Below are 18,331 nucleotides of genomic sequence, written 5' to 3' on the forward strand. Positions count from 1 at the left end.
TAGGGTTAGCAACAGGGTTCCTTCCGACCACGCACCATGCTTTTTACAAAGCTAAGTCCCGATTAAATTTCTTTATTATTTCCTTTTTCTTTCCCTTTTAGTTAAATACAAATATTATTTCTGTCTATTATTCCTCTAAATTATTTATTCTGCCTTGTCAAATAAAAGAACCTTCATACACTCACTGTCTGTTATTTTTCTGTCAATTCTCAGGTGATCAAAGTTAATGCTCGAGGCTTCCTCCGACCGCCAACCATATCAGATCAAATTAAAGCTAAGTGTTATTTTCTGTTTTAAACATTTATTTATTTAATGTTATTTTTATTTATTAAATTAGGGTTAACCCTAATTGACCTGAACTGATAATGCACTCACCCTATTTTTGCTTGCCATTTTTCCCACCTTTTCAGGGTTTGCCAATTGCCAAAGCTTCGAGTATCGGTAACCCTAAACCTGGATCTTAATTATTACCTGTTCAGACCTATTTATTTATTGTCTTCCACTGGTTTCATCTCCCCTTTCCTCCGCTGGTTTCTTTTTCCCCTTCCCCGTATTGCTTTAATTATATTTATTTATTGACTATTGTGGTTAGTAATTCTAGGGAGTGCAAGCTTGTAATTAACCTAAAATAACTAATTATAAGATAAATATCTGAATCAAATCACGTGATTGTTGCACACACGCACACTTTTGGGGTAACCTCTCTGTTGCCTGTTGCCATGTGTTTTTTGCAGAATAGCCATGTCCCTCGAATACGAGGATACCTCAGCCATGTTGCCTCGGTAAATACAAAGGTCATAAAAAGTCCCTAAATGATGCTGCTTTCGATACACCAATATGACCTCGACCCTCGGAAGTTGCCTACGAAAAGGCTGAGGTATCCTCTGGCTGCCTACGAAAGGCTATTCTGGTTCTTCCCTTAGACTACCTGCCTCCCTATGGCATGGGACAGTCTTATGGCGAACGAACCCTCGATGACCCTTCAACATCCAATTGAAAGACTTCCTGCCTTTTCATGGTATGGATAGACCCTTTCGCCCGAAAGACTCAAAGAACAAGAAAAGACGGACTTAGGGTAGGTAGTTCTCAATTGCTTGCTCACAATCCAAAAATTCAAATACTTTTCACACCTCCTTTTCAAATACTTTCAAAACAAGGCTACGCTTATTTACAAGCTAAAGTCCTTAACGAAATCTTTTTACTATTCACACACGACACTTTTCAAACAATTCAAACAAACAAGTGAGCAAAGCAATTAAGAGCCCATGGATAACCATGGATGCAAAGGGTGCCTTACACCTTCCCTTTGTATAACTTACCCCCCGAACTCAAATCTTTTTAAAAGGTCTTTTCCTGTTCTTTTAGCCTTTCTATAAATTGGATAAAATAAAAGTCGGTGGCGACTCTTGCTTACCGCAACATTTCAAATAAAGTCAGTTCACCGTATTATAAATAGTTATAGAGATTTATGAGAATTCTCTATTTTATTTGGTGTTGGATTATGTTTCCATTGATTACGTTGATGATGTTTCTTATTCCGCTGTGATAAACATAATTGTGTTTTTGTTAAATCGTTTCCTAATGAAGCATGACTTGACCATGATTGGTTTATTTATTTTAAATAATTGTGGCACCCTTGTGTTTATGTTTTACTCTGATATAATTGTTTAAAATTGCCGCGGGGTTTAGAAGGGTGTTACAATTACCATTGATACAAACACTGGTATAACACTAATACATAACTGTGGTATAAATTAGTGGCCAAAAAAAGACTAGTGTAACTTACTGATTTATTGACCACATTGTAACAATATAATATAGTTAATGGGCTTATGTGAAACCTGTAACACAATTAAGGGACTTATTTGGAATCTATAACACGCCTAAGGGAGCAAAGTGAAATATTTATTGTAGTTGAGGGAATAGCGTGAAACATTTAATAGAGTTAACAGAAATAGATATCAGTATTTCCTATCATTTGGAACTATTCTCCCTTTAGTTGTTGCACGTCATCCTTGGCATTCAATGGCTAAAATCATTAGGTTCAATCCTATAGAATTTTGAAAAATTACAAATGGAATTCAACATCAATGGTAAGAAGTTTGTCCTTCGTGGACCTAAGGACACATGTATTAAACTCATCAACAACAAGACTTTTTCGCAAGTTGTTACTCCAGGAGTATAATTATGCTTTCTTTCTATGTAGTCTCCATCCAACAAGTTCATCACTCCTTCATGTTATATTTTCCAAAATCAGGTGAATACCTCTATTTTACATCTTGACTTTGCCTCGTTAGTAGATGCATGTGAAGATATATTTGTAGAACCTACTACTTTACCACCCGCTAGACTTGGTTTTAACCATAAAATTCCCCTTAAAGACAGTGTTGAACCTTTTAATTTAAGGCCCTACAAGTACTCAATTGTGCAGAAAACCATTATTGATAAATTAGTTCAAGGTATGTTATCTCTAGGGGTGGCAAAACGGGCCCGGCCCGCGGGGAAAGCCCGTTTTACCCGCACTTTTTCGCGGGGCGGGGAGAGATTTTAGGCCCGCTCCCTTTAGTGTGCCCGCCCCGCCCCATTTTTTTGCGAGCATGAGCTTTTTGTGTGCCCGCAGGCTTTCCCCGCCCCGCCCTCACTTTTTTGCGGGGTGGGGCAAGGTTTTAGACCCGCACTCTCAAATATGCCCGCCCCGCCCCGCCCCGTTTTTGGCGGGCTTTTGCGGGGCGGGCATGCCCGTTTGCCACCCCTAGTTATCTCAAGGCATTTTCCAACATAGCAACAATCTCTTTGCATCCCCTATTGTGTTAGTGAGAAAAAAGGATGGCTCTTAGAGATTATGTGATAACTATAGGAAATTGAGCCAAGACGCAATTAAGGACAAATTTCACATTCCTCTAATTGAAGATTTAATGGATAAGTTAGGAGGCGCTATAATCTTTTCTAAACTCGATATACGGTCAGGGTATCATCAGTTTAGAATGGCCACGAGAGAGGAATATAAAACCACATTTAAGACCCATAATGGACATTTTGAATACTTAGTTATACCCTTTGGGCTTACCAATACTCCTGCTTCATTCCAATCTCTTATGAACCATGTATTTCAACCATTTCTCAGGAAGTTTTTTACTATTTTCTTTGATGATTTCTTGATTTATAGTCGCTCTTACCATAAGTATGTGGATCATCTAGCATTAGTATTTCAAACTGTTTGGAACAACAACCTCTGCCTAAACAAGTGTAAATGCTCGTTTGCTTATCTTAAGGGGGATACTTGGGACACTTTATCACAAAATAGGGTGTGTAAACGGATCCCTCTAAAATCATGGTTGTTAGCAATTAGCCTCAACCACAAAATCTAAAGCAATTGTGTGGGTTTCTTGGCCTAGCTGAATATTATAGACGCTTTGTTAAAGACTTTGGCAAGATTGCCAATGCTCTAACGAATTTTCTCAAGAAGGATAACTAACTTTGTTTGGCATAATGAAGCAACTTCTAATTTTTTCCTTATTAAAACAATTCATGATTATTGCACATGTCTTAACGCTTCTAGATTTTAACAAGAAATTTGTAACGGAAACTGACGTTTCAAGAAAAGGTATTGGAGCACTACTAATGCAATATCATCATCCCATTGCATATATAAGTAAATCTTTGGGATCCAGGCAACAAGCTTTATTTTTTTTATGAAAGGGAGCTTCTTGTAATTGTTTAAACGGTTCAGAAGTGGGGTGCATATTCTCACATGTCCTTCTTATCATCAAAACATATCAAAAGAGCATTAAACACATTCTTAAGCAACAATTGAACACACTATTCTAACAAGTTTGGGTAGCAAAGCTTATTGGTTTTGAATTTGAAATCCATTACAAAGAGTGAGTCTCTAATGTAACAGCTGGTGCACTTTCAAGAAAAATTAATGCTGAACTATTAGCTCTTTTGCTGGACAATGGACAAAATGATCTGTTAGGTATGATCAAAATTTTTTGGTCTGTTGATGATTACTTACAACCAGTTATTTGTGCATTGCAAGCGAATTCAAGCTCTTATCCTAAGTTTTCTTGGGTTAATGGTGAGCTTTGTAGGAGAGGCAAGTTATTAGTGGGTAATGTACCATCCCTCAAGGACACAATACCTCAATGGCTTCATGATTCTGCTATAGGTGGCCATTCTGGTAGAGATTGGACTCTAGCCAGGATTAAGTCACAGTTTTATTGGAAATGAATGAATAAGGGCATTCACAGTTGTGTGAGAAATTATGGTGTTTGTCCACAAAGTAAACAAGTCATAATTGTGATTGTTAACATGTTAAGTAAATATGCATATTTTATTTTGTTGGCTCACCCTTATCCTACTAAAGATGTAGCTAAGGTCTTCATGGATAATATTTATAAGTTGTATAGCATTCCTCACACTATTACAAGTGACAAAGATTTGATTTTTATCAGCCTTTTTAGGAGTGAATTTTTCAAATTACAAGGATTGGCTTTGAATAAATCCAGTGCATATCATCCTCAATCTGATGGCCAAACTAAAGTTGTTAATAAGTGTTTGGAGACTTATTTAAGGTGCATGTGTTCAAGCCAACCCATTTTTGTTGGTCACATGTTATCTCTTGTTGAGTGGTGGTAGAATACTAACTACCATATTGCCATCTGCACCGCACCATATGAGGTTGTTTATGGACAATCACCACTGGTTCATCTTTCTTACTTACTAGTAGAATCTACTTGCATTACTGTAAACATATCTTTAGCTGCACTAGAAGATGTTATCAAGCTTCTCAAGTTTCATCTATTACGAGCTAAAAATTGTATGAAACAGCAAACAGATAAGCACATAAGTGATAAATCCTTTGAAATAGGGGACTATGTTTATCTTAAAATCCATTCCAATAGTCAAGTATCCATGGATTCAGCACACTATCACAAGCTTTTTCCCAAATTGTATGGTTCATATTAGGTCCGGATAAGATTGGTCAAGTAGCTTATCAGTTAGACCAAACTTATTAATAGTGTCCGCTATTAGCTCTATCCTAGAAGTTTCAGCCGAAGCACCCACCCTCTGCGGCAGTTTTATGGTGTATATTTTAGTTTGCAATTGCAGGCGCGATAGACGTGATCTCATAGAGCAGGTCGGGGTCACAACCCGTGTAATAGAAGAAGATGATGAAGATAACAAAACACAGATACAATAGGAAATAGAAGAAGATGAAGTTGTGTAGGCAAAGAAATATTTAATTAGTCAAATAAATGAGAGAATATTGAATCGAAAAGTAAAAAAATGGATAAAGTGGATTGGAAAAGGCAATTTGCAAATCCAATATGCATTTGTACGACATATATTTAACTGATCACTTACTTGAAAATATAATAATATAGTAATATATTTTGACAAGAAAAACAACTAATAATAATGATTATTATTGGTTTTTTCTTTACCCACCTCCCTATGGGGGTCACCCCCAGCGAAAACCTCACTTTACCCCTGCTTCGGAAATGCATTTCCGAAGTAGTTTTTTTTTTAAAATTTTCTCAGACTTCGGAAGTGCACTTCCGAAAACACCAAATGGGGGGTGTTTTCAGAGATGCACTTCCGAAAACACCTTTTTTCAGATTTTAGTGTAATTCGGAATAAAAGCCGAACAAAACAAACGACATATCAACGTAAAATACGAATATAATAAATAAAATTCAAATAATATATACAGACCGAGTCATAGTGTGCGAAATATATAATCTGAATACAAAAAAAATAAACTCGGAGCCCTACTGGGTATGCCTAACCCTCTCTCCCTGGGACCTCCTCTGCCGCCTGTATGCCTCTTTAGCACTACACTTAGACTTTGGTGTTAGCGAATCTGGTTGGACCGAAGCAGAATAGCATAAGGGGCGGATCCCTTTGTTTAGTGTCTAGGGTTTGTTTTCTTTTAATCAACCTGGGTTGAATAATACAAGATTCAAAGCCCACTAGCCACAAATTTCTATGGATGGTGGTGTTGTTGTTTTTTGTTAGTGTTGTTGAGTCCCACATCGATTATTTCAAAGACAAAGTGAGTCTTTATATAGCAAACACACACATCCATTTGAATTAAAAACAGACTTCTTAAATGGGCTTCTAATGCAACAAGTAAGGGCTTTGGCCCAAAGATTAATTTTTACAATTCATAATAACTAATAAATACTCTATAAAAATAATTTATAAAAATTATTAAAATAACAATTTAAAAAACGTAATAAAAAAAATAATATATAAAAAAATGAAAAAAAAATGACGTGGATTTAAAAAAAAATTAGAAAAGCCACTTGGCAGGCCAACTATGAAGATTCCATGGCCAAGTCAGCATGAGGGGGGATGCAGTTTGGAATCTGGATTTCTCAAGGGGGGAATCACAAATTTTTTTTTTAAGAGGGGGAAAATCAAATCTCGCTTATATGGCAGGGGGTAAATGCCTATTAACCCTATATTCTATTCATTGCATAGAATCACATATAACCATAACAATGGGAAGTCAAACTCTTACCTCTTGAAGAATCTCCTTCTTCTAGTTCCACACCTTCTCTTTTCTCCTCTTTTCTTCTCTTCTCTTGAGCTGTCTCTTTTTCTCCAATGATAATTATGACAACTAAACCTAATTTCCTTCTTACTATCTTTCTTAAGTCTATTGGGCTTAGCTACCCATTCACTTACTATTTCTATTCTCAATTATTAGGCCCAATAGCATATTATCTCATTATTCTACTAATAGCTCAAATAACTAGTTAGCATAATAAGACACAATTAAATAATTATTATACCACATAATAAGTAAATAATTAATAAAACACCAAATTAAATAATTAAGTAAATAATTAATAAAAATCAGGATGTTACCGCAGGCGCGATAGACAGGATCTCATAAAGCAGGTCGCTACCTATGTAAACCGGTTTGGCTGTTTTTTTTATACTTTTTATCGGGTGTTATTGAAGAGTTTTGTGTTGGAGTTGACGAAGCTCAGATACAATAGAAAATCAAAGAACAAAAGAAGATGAAATTGAGTTGGAGTTAACGTAGCACAAATACAAAAGAAAATCGTACAAGATAAAGTTGTTTAGGCAAAAAGATATTTAATTAAACAAATAAATGAGAATATTGAATTGAAAAGTCAAAAAGTGATAAAGTGGATTGGAAAAGGCAATTTGCAAATCCAATATCCCATTTTAACGACATATATTTCACTTCACTGATTACTTACTATTGAAAATATAATAATATAGTAATATTTTTTTAACAAGAAAAACAACTAATAATAATGATTATTATTTCTCTTTAAAAAAAAATAATACACTAATATCATTAGAAAACAATGGGCAATTTAGACTCGATTTGGTAAGCCATATTTTAGCCTTATAACTTATAAACTCGTATGATAATAAAAAAATCTCTTTGATAATAGTCTTTTCATTACGAGCATATAACTTATTTTTCTAGTTTATAGCTTTTTTTTATACTGCTATTTTAAATAGCATTTTAACTTATGACTTACTATTTTTTCTTCAATTAATACCCTTATAAATTTTAATTATTTTAAATGTGCATTTAATTATTAATTAAAAAATATCTTTTTATGTCATTTTACATTTATCAACTAGTTAAACCACTAATTTTACAAATATTTTAATTAACTTATCAGTTATAACTATAAACTATTAAACCTTTTTGTTAAGAACTTTTGGTTATTTAATTAGTTTGATCTTAGGTTTTAAAAATTATTTTATTTATCTATGATAATTTTTATAAAAATGCATAAAAAATATATAAGTAGATTATTCATAAAAAATTATTTCACTTTCTACTATTCAACTTTTAAGGCCAGCCGCTCCACTCCACAATCCGAAATTAATAACTCGGGTTAAACTTACCTTTCCATTCCCGTATTCACAATGTCTTTCAATGTATCTCGACTTAAACTTTGCCCCAACACTACTGTTGTGACTCACAATTAGGGGTGCTCGCGGTGCGGTTTGGGCGGTTTTGACGAAAAAAATCATCCGAACCGCAAGAGAAAAAATAGTGCGGTTTGGTTTGGTTCAGTTGACTTTTAAAAAAAATCCGAACCGAACCAAACCAAACTAATGCGGTTTGATTCGGTTCGGTTGGTTCAGTTTTTTACAAATATTTTATTGAGCCATACATACACATATATATATGACAACATAATTTTATATTTAGACATTCATACACTAACAAATAACAACAAAACTCGTCATATTTTGACAACAATTTTCCATGTAATATGTAAAAATTAAATTAGACAAAAGTGAAATATTAAACATAAAATAATAGCATAAAACAATATAAAATTATTATAATGAAAAAAAAAAATAGAAGAGACGAAAGATTAGTGAAGGTGAAAAAGAAAAAGAAAAAGTGTTGAGAGATTAGAGAAGAAGATGTGCGATAAAAATGAAACTGAAATACGCAACATTTACATAAAAATGAGAAGGTGAAAAAGAAAGAATATAGGAGAGTAAAGATTATAGAAGAAGAGGGAAGATGTATGTGGCAAAGAAGGTGAAATAATGTTATTAGAGATTTGAGAAGATCGGGACTGAAATTATATGTGTAAGGATGAGAAAATTGTTCGTATTCATAAAGGCTAATGTATAATAGGTTTAATTTTGGGTTGGATGTGAGTTAAGTAAAATTTAGGTTGTAACATAATGCGGTTTGATTCGGTTTGGTTCGGTTTACAAAATACAAACCGCAAACCGAACCGAACCGTGCGGTTTTGTTAAAAAATGACCCAAACTAATCTGAACCAAATGCGGTTTTTTGCGGTTTCGGTTTGGTTTGGTTTGCGGTTTTCTATTGGGTTGGTTTAGTTTTGAGCACCCCTACTCACAATAGTAGACTTGGGGGCAAATTTACTTGTGACTATCCAACACTTACTCTCCAAAATTTGTAAGAAAAATCCTATAATAGAGACAGATTCAGAAACATTCAGAAACTCATGTCAAAACTTCTAAACATAAAAATAGAAAACCATTACTTTCCAAAATGGAAAGAAAAAAAAAACAGACATTCTTTCAAATAAAAATGAAGTACATTTTTTTATGATCTTCCATAGAACAGTTCCTTCATAATAATGATGAAATGAAACAAATGAAAATACAAAAGGAAAGAATAGTAATCAAACTGTACACACACCACCACTAATGCAAAGAGCACAATTCAACCAAATTCATACACAAAAATCTACACTCTAACATCTACACCTAAGTTATAACAACAGATAAAATAAGTATATATATTATAAACCCTTCAAAAGTTACCGGTTCTGGCTCCGTGTCTCGACGTAAAAGTGGCAGGCATAGGAACTAACAGAGTCTCGAAAGAATGCAAAACTTGCAAGTTCAATGGTGGTTAGTTCCTTCTGCCATTTTGTCTAGAATCTGGAGTGTCGCTTTTATCTGTATCGGAAGTCTCCCTCTGGCTCTCTGCCTCTATGTTTCCTGCTTGATTCCTTCGCCGTCTTCGATCCTGAAATGTCGCACATATTATTTGACTACATTGGAAACTTCATAAAGCAAAGACTAGATTGGAAACTATAAGAATCAGATGTCAAACCTCTCGAGGTATGGGATATTCTTCTGACTCAAGCATGCGAACAACTTGGCTCATCTTTGGTCTTTTTTCAGAATCTGGATCAACACATCTTAAAGCGGTTAAAAGGGATCGTTTTAGAGCACTCGTTGATGGCCTAGTTTCAATGTTCGGGTCCACCACTTCTTCGGACCGCCTACACCCTACCATCATCTTGAGCCAGTCAACCAAATTTACCTTCAAGAAACAACCAAGAATGTATCAACAGAAAGATTATTATGAATAAATGAATTTGTCATATGCACCGATGTGTTCCGTTTTATGATTAGCGGAAAACAAATAACAGTGACGCACCTCGGTTGCCGGTCGGCTATAATCGACTGGATCGCGTCCTGTAATTGCTTCAAGAAGCAATACACCAAAGCTATAAACATCGCTTTTCTCGTTTAACAAACCAGAATTGGCGTATTCTGGAGCTACATATCTGAAAAATCGAAGCATAAGCATGCAAAAAAGAATGAGCAAAATAAATAACAAGTTATGGATTTGAAACATGAAGCTTACCCAAAAGTACCCATTACTCTAGTTGTAATGTGACTTTTTCCGGCACCGAGTAATTTAGCAAGTCCAAAGTCGGATATTTTAGCGTTAAAGTTATCATCAATTAGAATATTGCTCGACTTAATATCTCGATGTACAACTTTTGGCTCGATCGCCTCGTGCAAGTAAGCTAGCCTACAAGATATAATAATCAATCAAATTAATCATAGCTAAAAAGGAAACTCATCCACAAAATAAACTTGGAACAACTAGTAGGTTAGTTGCTTTTCCAAAAGACGAAACGAGCATACGCTTTGGCTGTTCCGAGAAGAATTTTCACCCGAGCTTCCCAAGTAAGATAGCCATGCTGCCGCATGGCTCCATGAAGCCACTGCTCTAAATTTCCGTTGTTGACATACTCGTAAATCAATAACCTGAAATTAATAGTGAGTTCAATAAGAACAAAATATGAAAATAAATGATTGAATCAAGAGACAGAGACGCGGACAATTAAGCGCATACATAGCACAAACATTAAACAACTTGCTACCTGTGAGTGCCTTCGATGCAAAAACCCAAAAGCCGAACCAAGTTCTTATGCCGCACATGACCGATAGCCTCGACTTCAACCCTAAATTCCTTTTCAGCTTGTCCTCTGCATGATGAACATTAACATTTGTTACATAAACTAGCTGCACAGTAACGACTTCAACGAAACTATTAAGGAAAAAAACTTACAAATTATTGAGGAGCTTCTTGACAGCCACAGGATTCCCGTTGATAAGTTGACCTCGATAAACAATTCCATAACCACCTTCACCGATAATACTATCTTTCGAAAACCTGTTTGTTGCAAGTTCAAGGTCCCTTAATGTAAACCAGTGACCCCAGCCAAGATGAGAGAATTCAGGAAGCCCAGAACAAGGCGATGGCGCAGATATAGGATGTGACGAAGATCTATAAACCGAAACACTCCTAAAACCGCCGCTATCTTCACCTGACTGAGAGCCATTCAGATCTTTCTCTAAACAATTAAACGAGCCTGATTGACTGCTATTATCTCCATTCTTTGTTTGGATCAAAACCTTTCCGGAATCGCCTTCACTAAACTTGTCATTCAAGCTCATAAAACCTCCGTTTCGCGGATGACTATTTGATGAAACTTGATCGACGCTAATTTCTTTAATATCTTCTGAAATAGATAGAATATGGCCAAGAGGAAGCATGCTCCCACTGCGTCTTCTGGATTTTTTTCTTAAAGTAAGACATACCGATAGCACAACGAGAATGATTATAATGAACAATCCAACCATAACTCCCATTAATACCCATACTTTCAATCCCAAAACCGTTTTCTTCGACAGCCCGGAATTCAGATCCGATGCCATTTCGCTGTTGACAAATAAATCTGCAAAAGTTAAAGTCGAAATTTTAAAAAGCACTTCGATACATACAACAAAGCAAGTTACAAAATAAAACCTTATGACACCAAACTCTTCAATTGAGCAAATGTTTGCAAGAAACTAGATCGAAATACAAATTTCTAAGTCTACATTACTCTTTTTGTGATTTATCAGAGCATGAGGTTTGAGAAATGGCTTGAACAAAAACTGCATTTTTGTCATAAATTCACATCCCAACTAATCAATGATAAATAAATGATACTCGTGAAAGGAAATGTCGGTCAAACAACCAAAGTCATTGGAAAATCCAAAATCATGAAGCTTAAAAGCTAAGAAATTTGGTTTTCATATAACAATTGAAACAATCCTGCCTATGCATACCCGGTCCCAAGCCCGGATAAAAGAAGAGGATTGTGATAGATAGTCGACAGCCAAAATTAAACTTTGTTGAATCTCTATGACATGGATCAACTAGGAAACATAACAATTGAAACAAATAGGCATAGAAAGACTCAAACTTTGTTCATTTCAACATATCAAAAACAAGCCTAGCAAAGTTTCAAATTCAAGCAACCCAAAGAAAAATCAACCCAAGTTACAAAACAGCCAATGCAACAACAAAAACAAAAACCAAACAACAAAAGCTTCAACAAAATACCTTCACACAGATTTCTCCACCTCCTTCAAAACAAACCCCAAAACTAGATCTCAAATGCTCCCAAAACCCTCAATGTTATAAATCCCTCAAACCCACCCAAGTTCATACCCATCTTCAAAAACCTCAAAATCACCAAATTCCACCACCTGGGTTTTCTCAAATGCTGAAAAGGGTACCTAATTCCAATCTCAAAAAACAAAATTTCCTCAACCCAACTAAAAAAGCTACCAAATTTAACCCTTATTGAAGAACACACAAGAAGCACATGAAACTCTGAGGAGAAGGAAACTGTGGTGGGGCTAAGAAGAAGAAGAAGGCATTGAATTTTCAGTGGTAGGTGATGGGCAGTGACATGACTCACATTACATACAGTAAAAGAGAAGCCATCAAAAAAATAAAAATACTAACTTTTTTTTTGTTGTTGATGTTTCTTTCTTCAAATCTCTTGTTTCTTTACAACCTTTTCAACATTGCATTACATTACTTACATAATTTCTTTGTTTTGGTTAGTCTTCAATCTCTTTCTTCTCTCTCTCTCTCTTGTGTCTACACCTTTTCTTTGTTTACCTTCAACTTGCTACTTGTACTTTCTATTTTTAATCATTTTGGTATTTATTAATGTTTCTTAGCATGCCGAAATTTTCAAATTTTATATTTTTATGAGATATTTTGCATCACTTTTTATTTGTATATTATTAACCTCTTTTATAAGGTAATATTTAAATAATAGAGACGCTTCATCAATATTTAAAAAATATTATTTAAATTAAAAATAAATATTCATTTTATATTAGTAAAATAATTTGAAGAAATAAAAATTTTAAAAGAAAATTATTCTTGCATTTTTTAATCATTTTGTTAATATCTTCTTATGGCTTATATAATAGTTCTAACCTATTTCATTCTTTTCCATTTTTTTCCTGCATCGATCACGTCTCGATTTTGATAGTGATTTCCAAGTTTATAGTCTCGTATTTTAATTCATTCTTTTATGAGTCTTGCATTTTTTTTCCCTTTGTCTTTAAGAATTCCTAATGTAAATGCAACAATTTTTCTTTCATTTTGAGTTTCAACTTCATCAATCAAATCTTTTTCATAAACCTAAATAAATATTGCACTCGACAAAGTACATCAGTGATAACTTTATCACCAGGAACCAATAAAGTCGTAATCGGATGCTTTGTGAATTGTGTATATCATTTTTCTTTTGTGATTGTCCCCTTATATAATAGTTCTAACCTATTTCATACTTAAGGTCCGTCAAGGACCCTTTAAGGTGATTGTCCTGATTAGTGCAAAATCTTAATGGTAACTAGCAATCAAATTTTATTGTCAAATTCTAAGCTATAATGGTCTCAATTAGCCATAAATGTGTTATCCCTCGTATCCTAAAGCAAATAATCCCTTTGTATTAGTCTTTGGCCGATATGAACCACATGGCCCATCAGCTGCCTTAGCTCGGACTCATTCTCTTGGATGAGTTACAATTTGGATGGGCTCGATTAGATCTGGGCTGCAACTCACTCGACTCTCGTTGACACCGTCTAATAGATCGATCATGTACACAACCCCTTAAGCATGAGCCATGTAGGGGCGAAATGATTTCCTGAAACCTACCAAGGGACCGAACATGTACACAGTCCCTCCAGTATGAGTCACATAGGAGCAAAATGTTTTTCTTGAGACCTACCAAGAAACCGGACATGTACAACCCCCTCAAACATGAGTCACGTATGGGAGAAATACTTTTCAGAGATCGATTAATAATTTTTTGTTACACCTCATTAGACGATCCTTCTTGGGTGAGCTTGCTTTAATTTTTTTCAGGCGTGGGGGCCTGTCACCGTGATCGACTGTTTTTTGGTTACTTGATTATTCCTCTTACACTAGTTATGATGATTATCAAACACCTTAGGTATAACAGTAACTCATGGCTTATCCCTACTACCTGAAACCTTCGGAGAATAGTTTTAAATGCAATTGTCCTTTTTTCAGCCACTCAGCCCTATAAATAGGATTTATGGTTTCTCATTCTCCTTATCTCTCTGCTCTATCTATTACATTTTTAATAAGTATCTCTTGCAATTTTCTCCTTTCCTTATCTTAAAACCCTAACAACTTCTCATGACACCATTTAACACTTTATTCTCATAGTGTTTTTCATTTCTTCTTTCATGGTGTTTATTCGAGAGTGTGATTCATCTGGATGGTCATAGAGCCCGAAATTATGATGAGAGGTGTGAGTTGTGGACTTAATGCTTAAAGAGCTCAAAACAGAGTACTAGGAAAGAAGATTGGAAGTTTTTATAAATTAAATGTTTTGGTTGTTACAAGAGTCTTCTAACAGTAGTTCACGGAGTTGATCTCCTAGTATTAGTGAAGTTGACATAGTGTCTTCTGCATTAGTTTCTACTAGATCTATCATGGCACTCTTTACTTTTAACTAGAGGTCCTTTACGACAAGGCTATAAGTATTGACTCGTTCAGCCTTGAAGATGAGTGGGTACAAACCTTATGATTAGATTTAGCATTGTCAAATATTAGGAACGAGGTCGACGTGATATTGTAGTCGTGCATGTCTAACGATAAGGTTTGCATGTGGTGGCCTCGGGGGGAGGGGCGAATATTTCTAGTTATATACTTAGGGTATTTTAGGACTTTGGGTTCGACATTCCCTTTACCCTCATTTAGTTTGACATCCTAAAGATCGTCAATATTGCCCTTTCCCAACTACATCCGAACAATTGGGAATTCATTTAAGGATTCAAGATTTGTTGTTAGGTCCTTAATATTACGCTTATAGAAGACATATTCTTCTCACTCTGTGAGACGAAATGGGTGAACAAAGGTGGGTGAGTCTATGTGAGCGTCATCATTAGGAAAGCTCTTCTCTTCCCTTGTACTTATAATTATAAAACAGATTTGTTCAGGTTAAGGGAAATGTCATTGTCTCAAGGTCATATATGAATAAGATGGAACACGTAGATTTCATATTTATTGGACGCGCGAACCCCTTTATATCATGGTCTACAAGCAAGATAAACTTAGTGAAATGGAGAAAGAAGTGGTCAACCTCATGGAGCAGCTGGCTATTATGGGGGTGAGAGCCCTACTTAGGCTTGAGGGAGATCTTCCAACGTTGATAAGATTTTTGCGTAAAATACTTTCTTGATGTCTCGCATTTTTTATAGTTTTTAGTTGATTTTTACCAGTTGTTTTTATTTTTGCAGAGTGGATGGCTCCCCTTTCAATAGTAAAGAATAAGGTGACGATGACGAAAGCCAAAGCCTATAAGGGCGAGATAAACCCGTTCACTAAAGTGATCCCCCGAGCTTCAAAACCCGAATGACCAAGAAAAGAAAAGTTCCCGCATAAGGGAAATATGTTCGGTTTCTCCGTTGACCACTTTCAAGTTGTCTCTTTTAGAAAGTACATATTCGCCCTCATAATATAGAAGTATGGTGGATCCTAATAAAGGGATAAGATATACGGATGGCATTTCTTCTATAAACCTATAGGTAAGGAGATTCATGGAAGGTAGTCATAATGTTCCTTCAAAATCGGACCTTCCGCCACTTTTGGAGAATAAGAGTTCCACTTCTAGGAGAAGAACTTTGATAGCATTTCGTTCATATACAACTAACTCAATGCCACCGACGATGTTGTGAAATAAAAATGGTTAGGTCCCTAGAAGATGTTCCAGTTCTTTGGCACTTATGTCATGAGGAGTGTTATTCTTGGTCAGGCTCTACTTAAGGACTCAGATGTTTAATTAAAAAAGGAGGGTGATTTAGAGGTCGAGATCAAAAGAGTGAAAAAAAGGTTATGAGCTTAACCAAACCATGTTTACCTCTACAAACGAAAGGATATCTACTCTCGAGAAATATTTAGCTGGTACCAGGACTACCTTTGAAAAGATCGGGAAAGAAAAGAACACAATTATGGAGGAGAAAAATATCCTCGAAACGAACTTCCTAAATCAAACCACCAAGCTTGTTGACGTTGAGGCCAAGCTGAGTGGTCTTAAGGTGGATCTTAAGGAGGCTCACATGGACAGTCTCCTTTATTGGAACCACTGGGTCCGAGAAGGCGAAAGAGCAAGTATGATGATAGTACCTTGAGCTTAACCTCGACGAGATATACTACTTCAAATTGGTGGTGTATGTTTCCCTAGTGGAGAAAGTCGACCCAGAGGATGAAAAATGCCTGGATGAAGAGCTAGAGACAACGCTTCCTCCAAAGGAAGTGATGCCCATTAATGAGGTTTTTAAGTAGGATAGGAATTTCCTGATAGAGAATTCGCTTGAAGACATCCCCCATAGCTACGATGTTGATTTTTGCTTTTATATTTAATTAAACTTATTTAGGCAATCTCGCCACCATTGTTGGGCCCCTTTGATTTGTAATTTCCGAACTTTTAATTAAGGCATTTGCGTTTTGTTTTTATCCATGTTGATTATTTTTTACTTAAGTCGGTCATGAATTTTTTTTTTGTGATTTAATCATTTGTAGGCATTTAATGTCACATACCCCATAGGGAGTCGTCCGTAGGCGCAAGGTTCCCCATAGGGTTCCAGCAAATACCCCATATAGAGTCTCCCCTAGGTGCAATGTTCCTCGTAGGGAACCAGCAGACTTGTTTGAGGAATACGTAAATCCTTTTTCGAGCATTGTAATTGGCATACAACACATTGCTAATTAAAACACTTAAAGAGCCTCATTAAAAACCATTCCATTGCATTGGAAAAGAGTGTCACTCTAATGTGTTATTGCTTCATTGATCATAATTATAAAGCTACGTATTGTCTAGCTTCAAAGGCTTTCTTCAACTATAATAGTGTCTTAAGTTCACAATGTTCTAGGTTCTAGGAACCTCTTCACTTTCTAAGATTTCTAACTTATATGCTCCCTGGGACATTTTCTGCCATACTCTAAAAGGTCCCTCCCAATTAGGAAACAATTTTCCCTTACTAGTCGACATCACTACCTACTTCAACATTTATTATCAATTTCACCTTAGAGTTATACCTCATTGTTGTAACACCCCAATTCTACCCAACGAATATTATAAAATTCAGAGTTATAAAATTTCCAACATAGCATGGGATGCTACACTTCAACTTAAAACAACAGCAACAATCAATCACATATAATTCAGATACATAACACATAATTTTGGATGAACTGACAACACCTATTTTATTCTTTTAAAAAGCAAACAATTTTTAACTAAGTAGCGGAATCTCAATATTCAACTTCAATTGGCATAACAACCTTTGTTCAACTAAAACATATTCAAAACAACAAGTCTTTCATGTAATCAACTTAAGATTCAATAACTAAAATAAATTCAACAATAAAACAACACGCGTTCATCCCCACGAGTGCTACGTATCAGAGCAACGACACCGACTTGAACTAATGAAGATAATTAGCCTTCATCCTGGATTACCTGGGCGTTAGCAACATAGGGGTAACATGCAAACAGAAGGGGTGAGATATCGAACCATATAATTGAGTGTATGATAAACAATATATATTAGGTCAGATTATATAAAATCACCACTTCAACAACTTTCAAACAACAATTATCACAACAAGTCATCAACATAATATCACAACCAAATCATCAACATTTATCACAACAAAATCATCCACGTAATAACACAACAAAAAAATCAACATGATATAACCACTTGCTCGTCATCACAACAACTCAAAAGATATGCGATTTATACAACGCACATGCATGTGATACCATTGGAGAAGAACTCCCAACTTAATAACGGAGCAGAACTCCCAACTTAGAAACCTCCAGTTAATAGAGGCGTCAACAAGGCATAAACCTTCAACTTAAAAGCAAGGCATAAGCCTCCAACTTAATATTTGTCAATCCAGGCCAACTTACTGAGCATCAGCTCCAACTTGGCATGCTATGTATGCGACAACAATAACACAACAACAATGGTTAAACAACAACATCAACATTGGCCATAAGCCTACAACATACAACGACAACAACAACAGCACAACAACGAAACAACTTTGGCATAAGCCTACAACTTGATTTCTTTGCCAATTAATAGAGGAAAAACAACAACATCAATAACTTATCAATAACCACAACATAACAACAGT

General features: G+C 35.4%; 1 protein-coding gene across 4 annotated transcripts; it reads right to left on the reverse strand.

Annotated features, from left to right (window-relative positions):
• Positions 1-9,080: 9,080 nt before the first annotated feature.
• LOC131594693 (probable receptor-like protein kinase At5g18500) lies at positions 9,081-12,787 on the reverse strand. 4 transcript variants are annotated; one of them, XM_058866887.1, is made up of 8 exons: positions 12,602-12,787; positions 10,871-11,524; positions 10,683-10,787; positions 10,444-10,566; positions 10,157-10,327; positions 9,947-10,076; positions 9,617-9,829; positions 9,081-9,529 (listed from the first exon to the last, which is right to left on the reverse strand). In XM_058866887.1, exons 2-8 carry the CDS (start codon positions 11,518-11,520, stop codon positions 9,413-9,415), a joined length of 1,509 nt encoding a protein of 502 aa, XP_058722870.1. In that variant the 5' UTR covers positions 11,521-11,524; positions 12,602-12,787; the 3' UTR covers positions 9,081-9,412. The 4 variants fall into 4 exon arrangements, with proteins under 4 accessions (XP_058722870.1, XP_058722867.1, XP_058722869.1 ...); XM_058866884.1 differs by having other exon boundaries at positions 10,871-11,540; XM_058866886.1 differs by having other exon boundaries at positions 12,194-12,787.
• Positions 12,788-18,331: the final 5,544 nt, after the last annotated feature.

This window comes from Vicia villosa, linkage group LG4, assembly GCF_029867415.1.
Source record: "Vicia villosa cultivar HV-30 ecotype Madison, WI linkage group LG4, Vvil1.0, whole genome shotgun sequence".
NCBI lineage: Eukaryota > Viridiplantae > Streptophyta > Magnoliopsida > Fabales > Fabaceae > Vicia > Vicia villosa.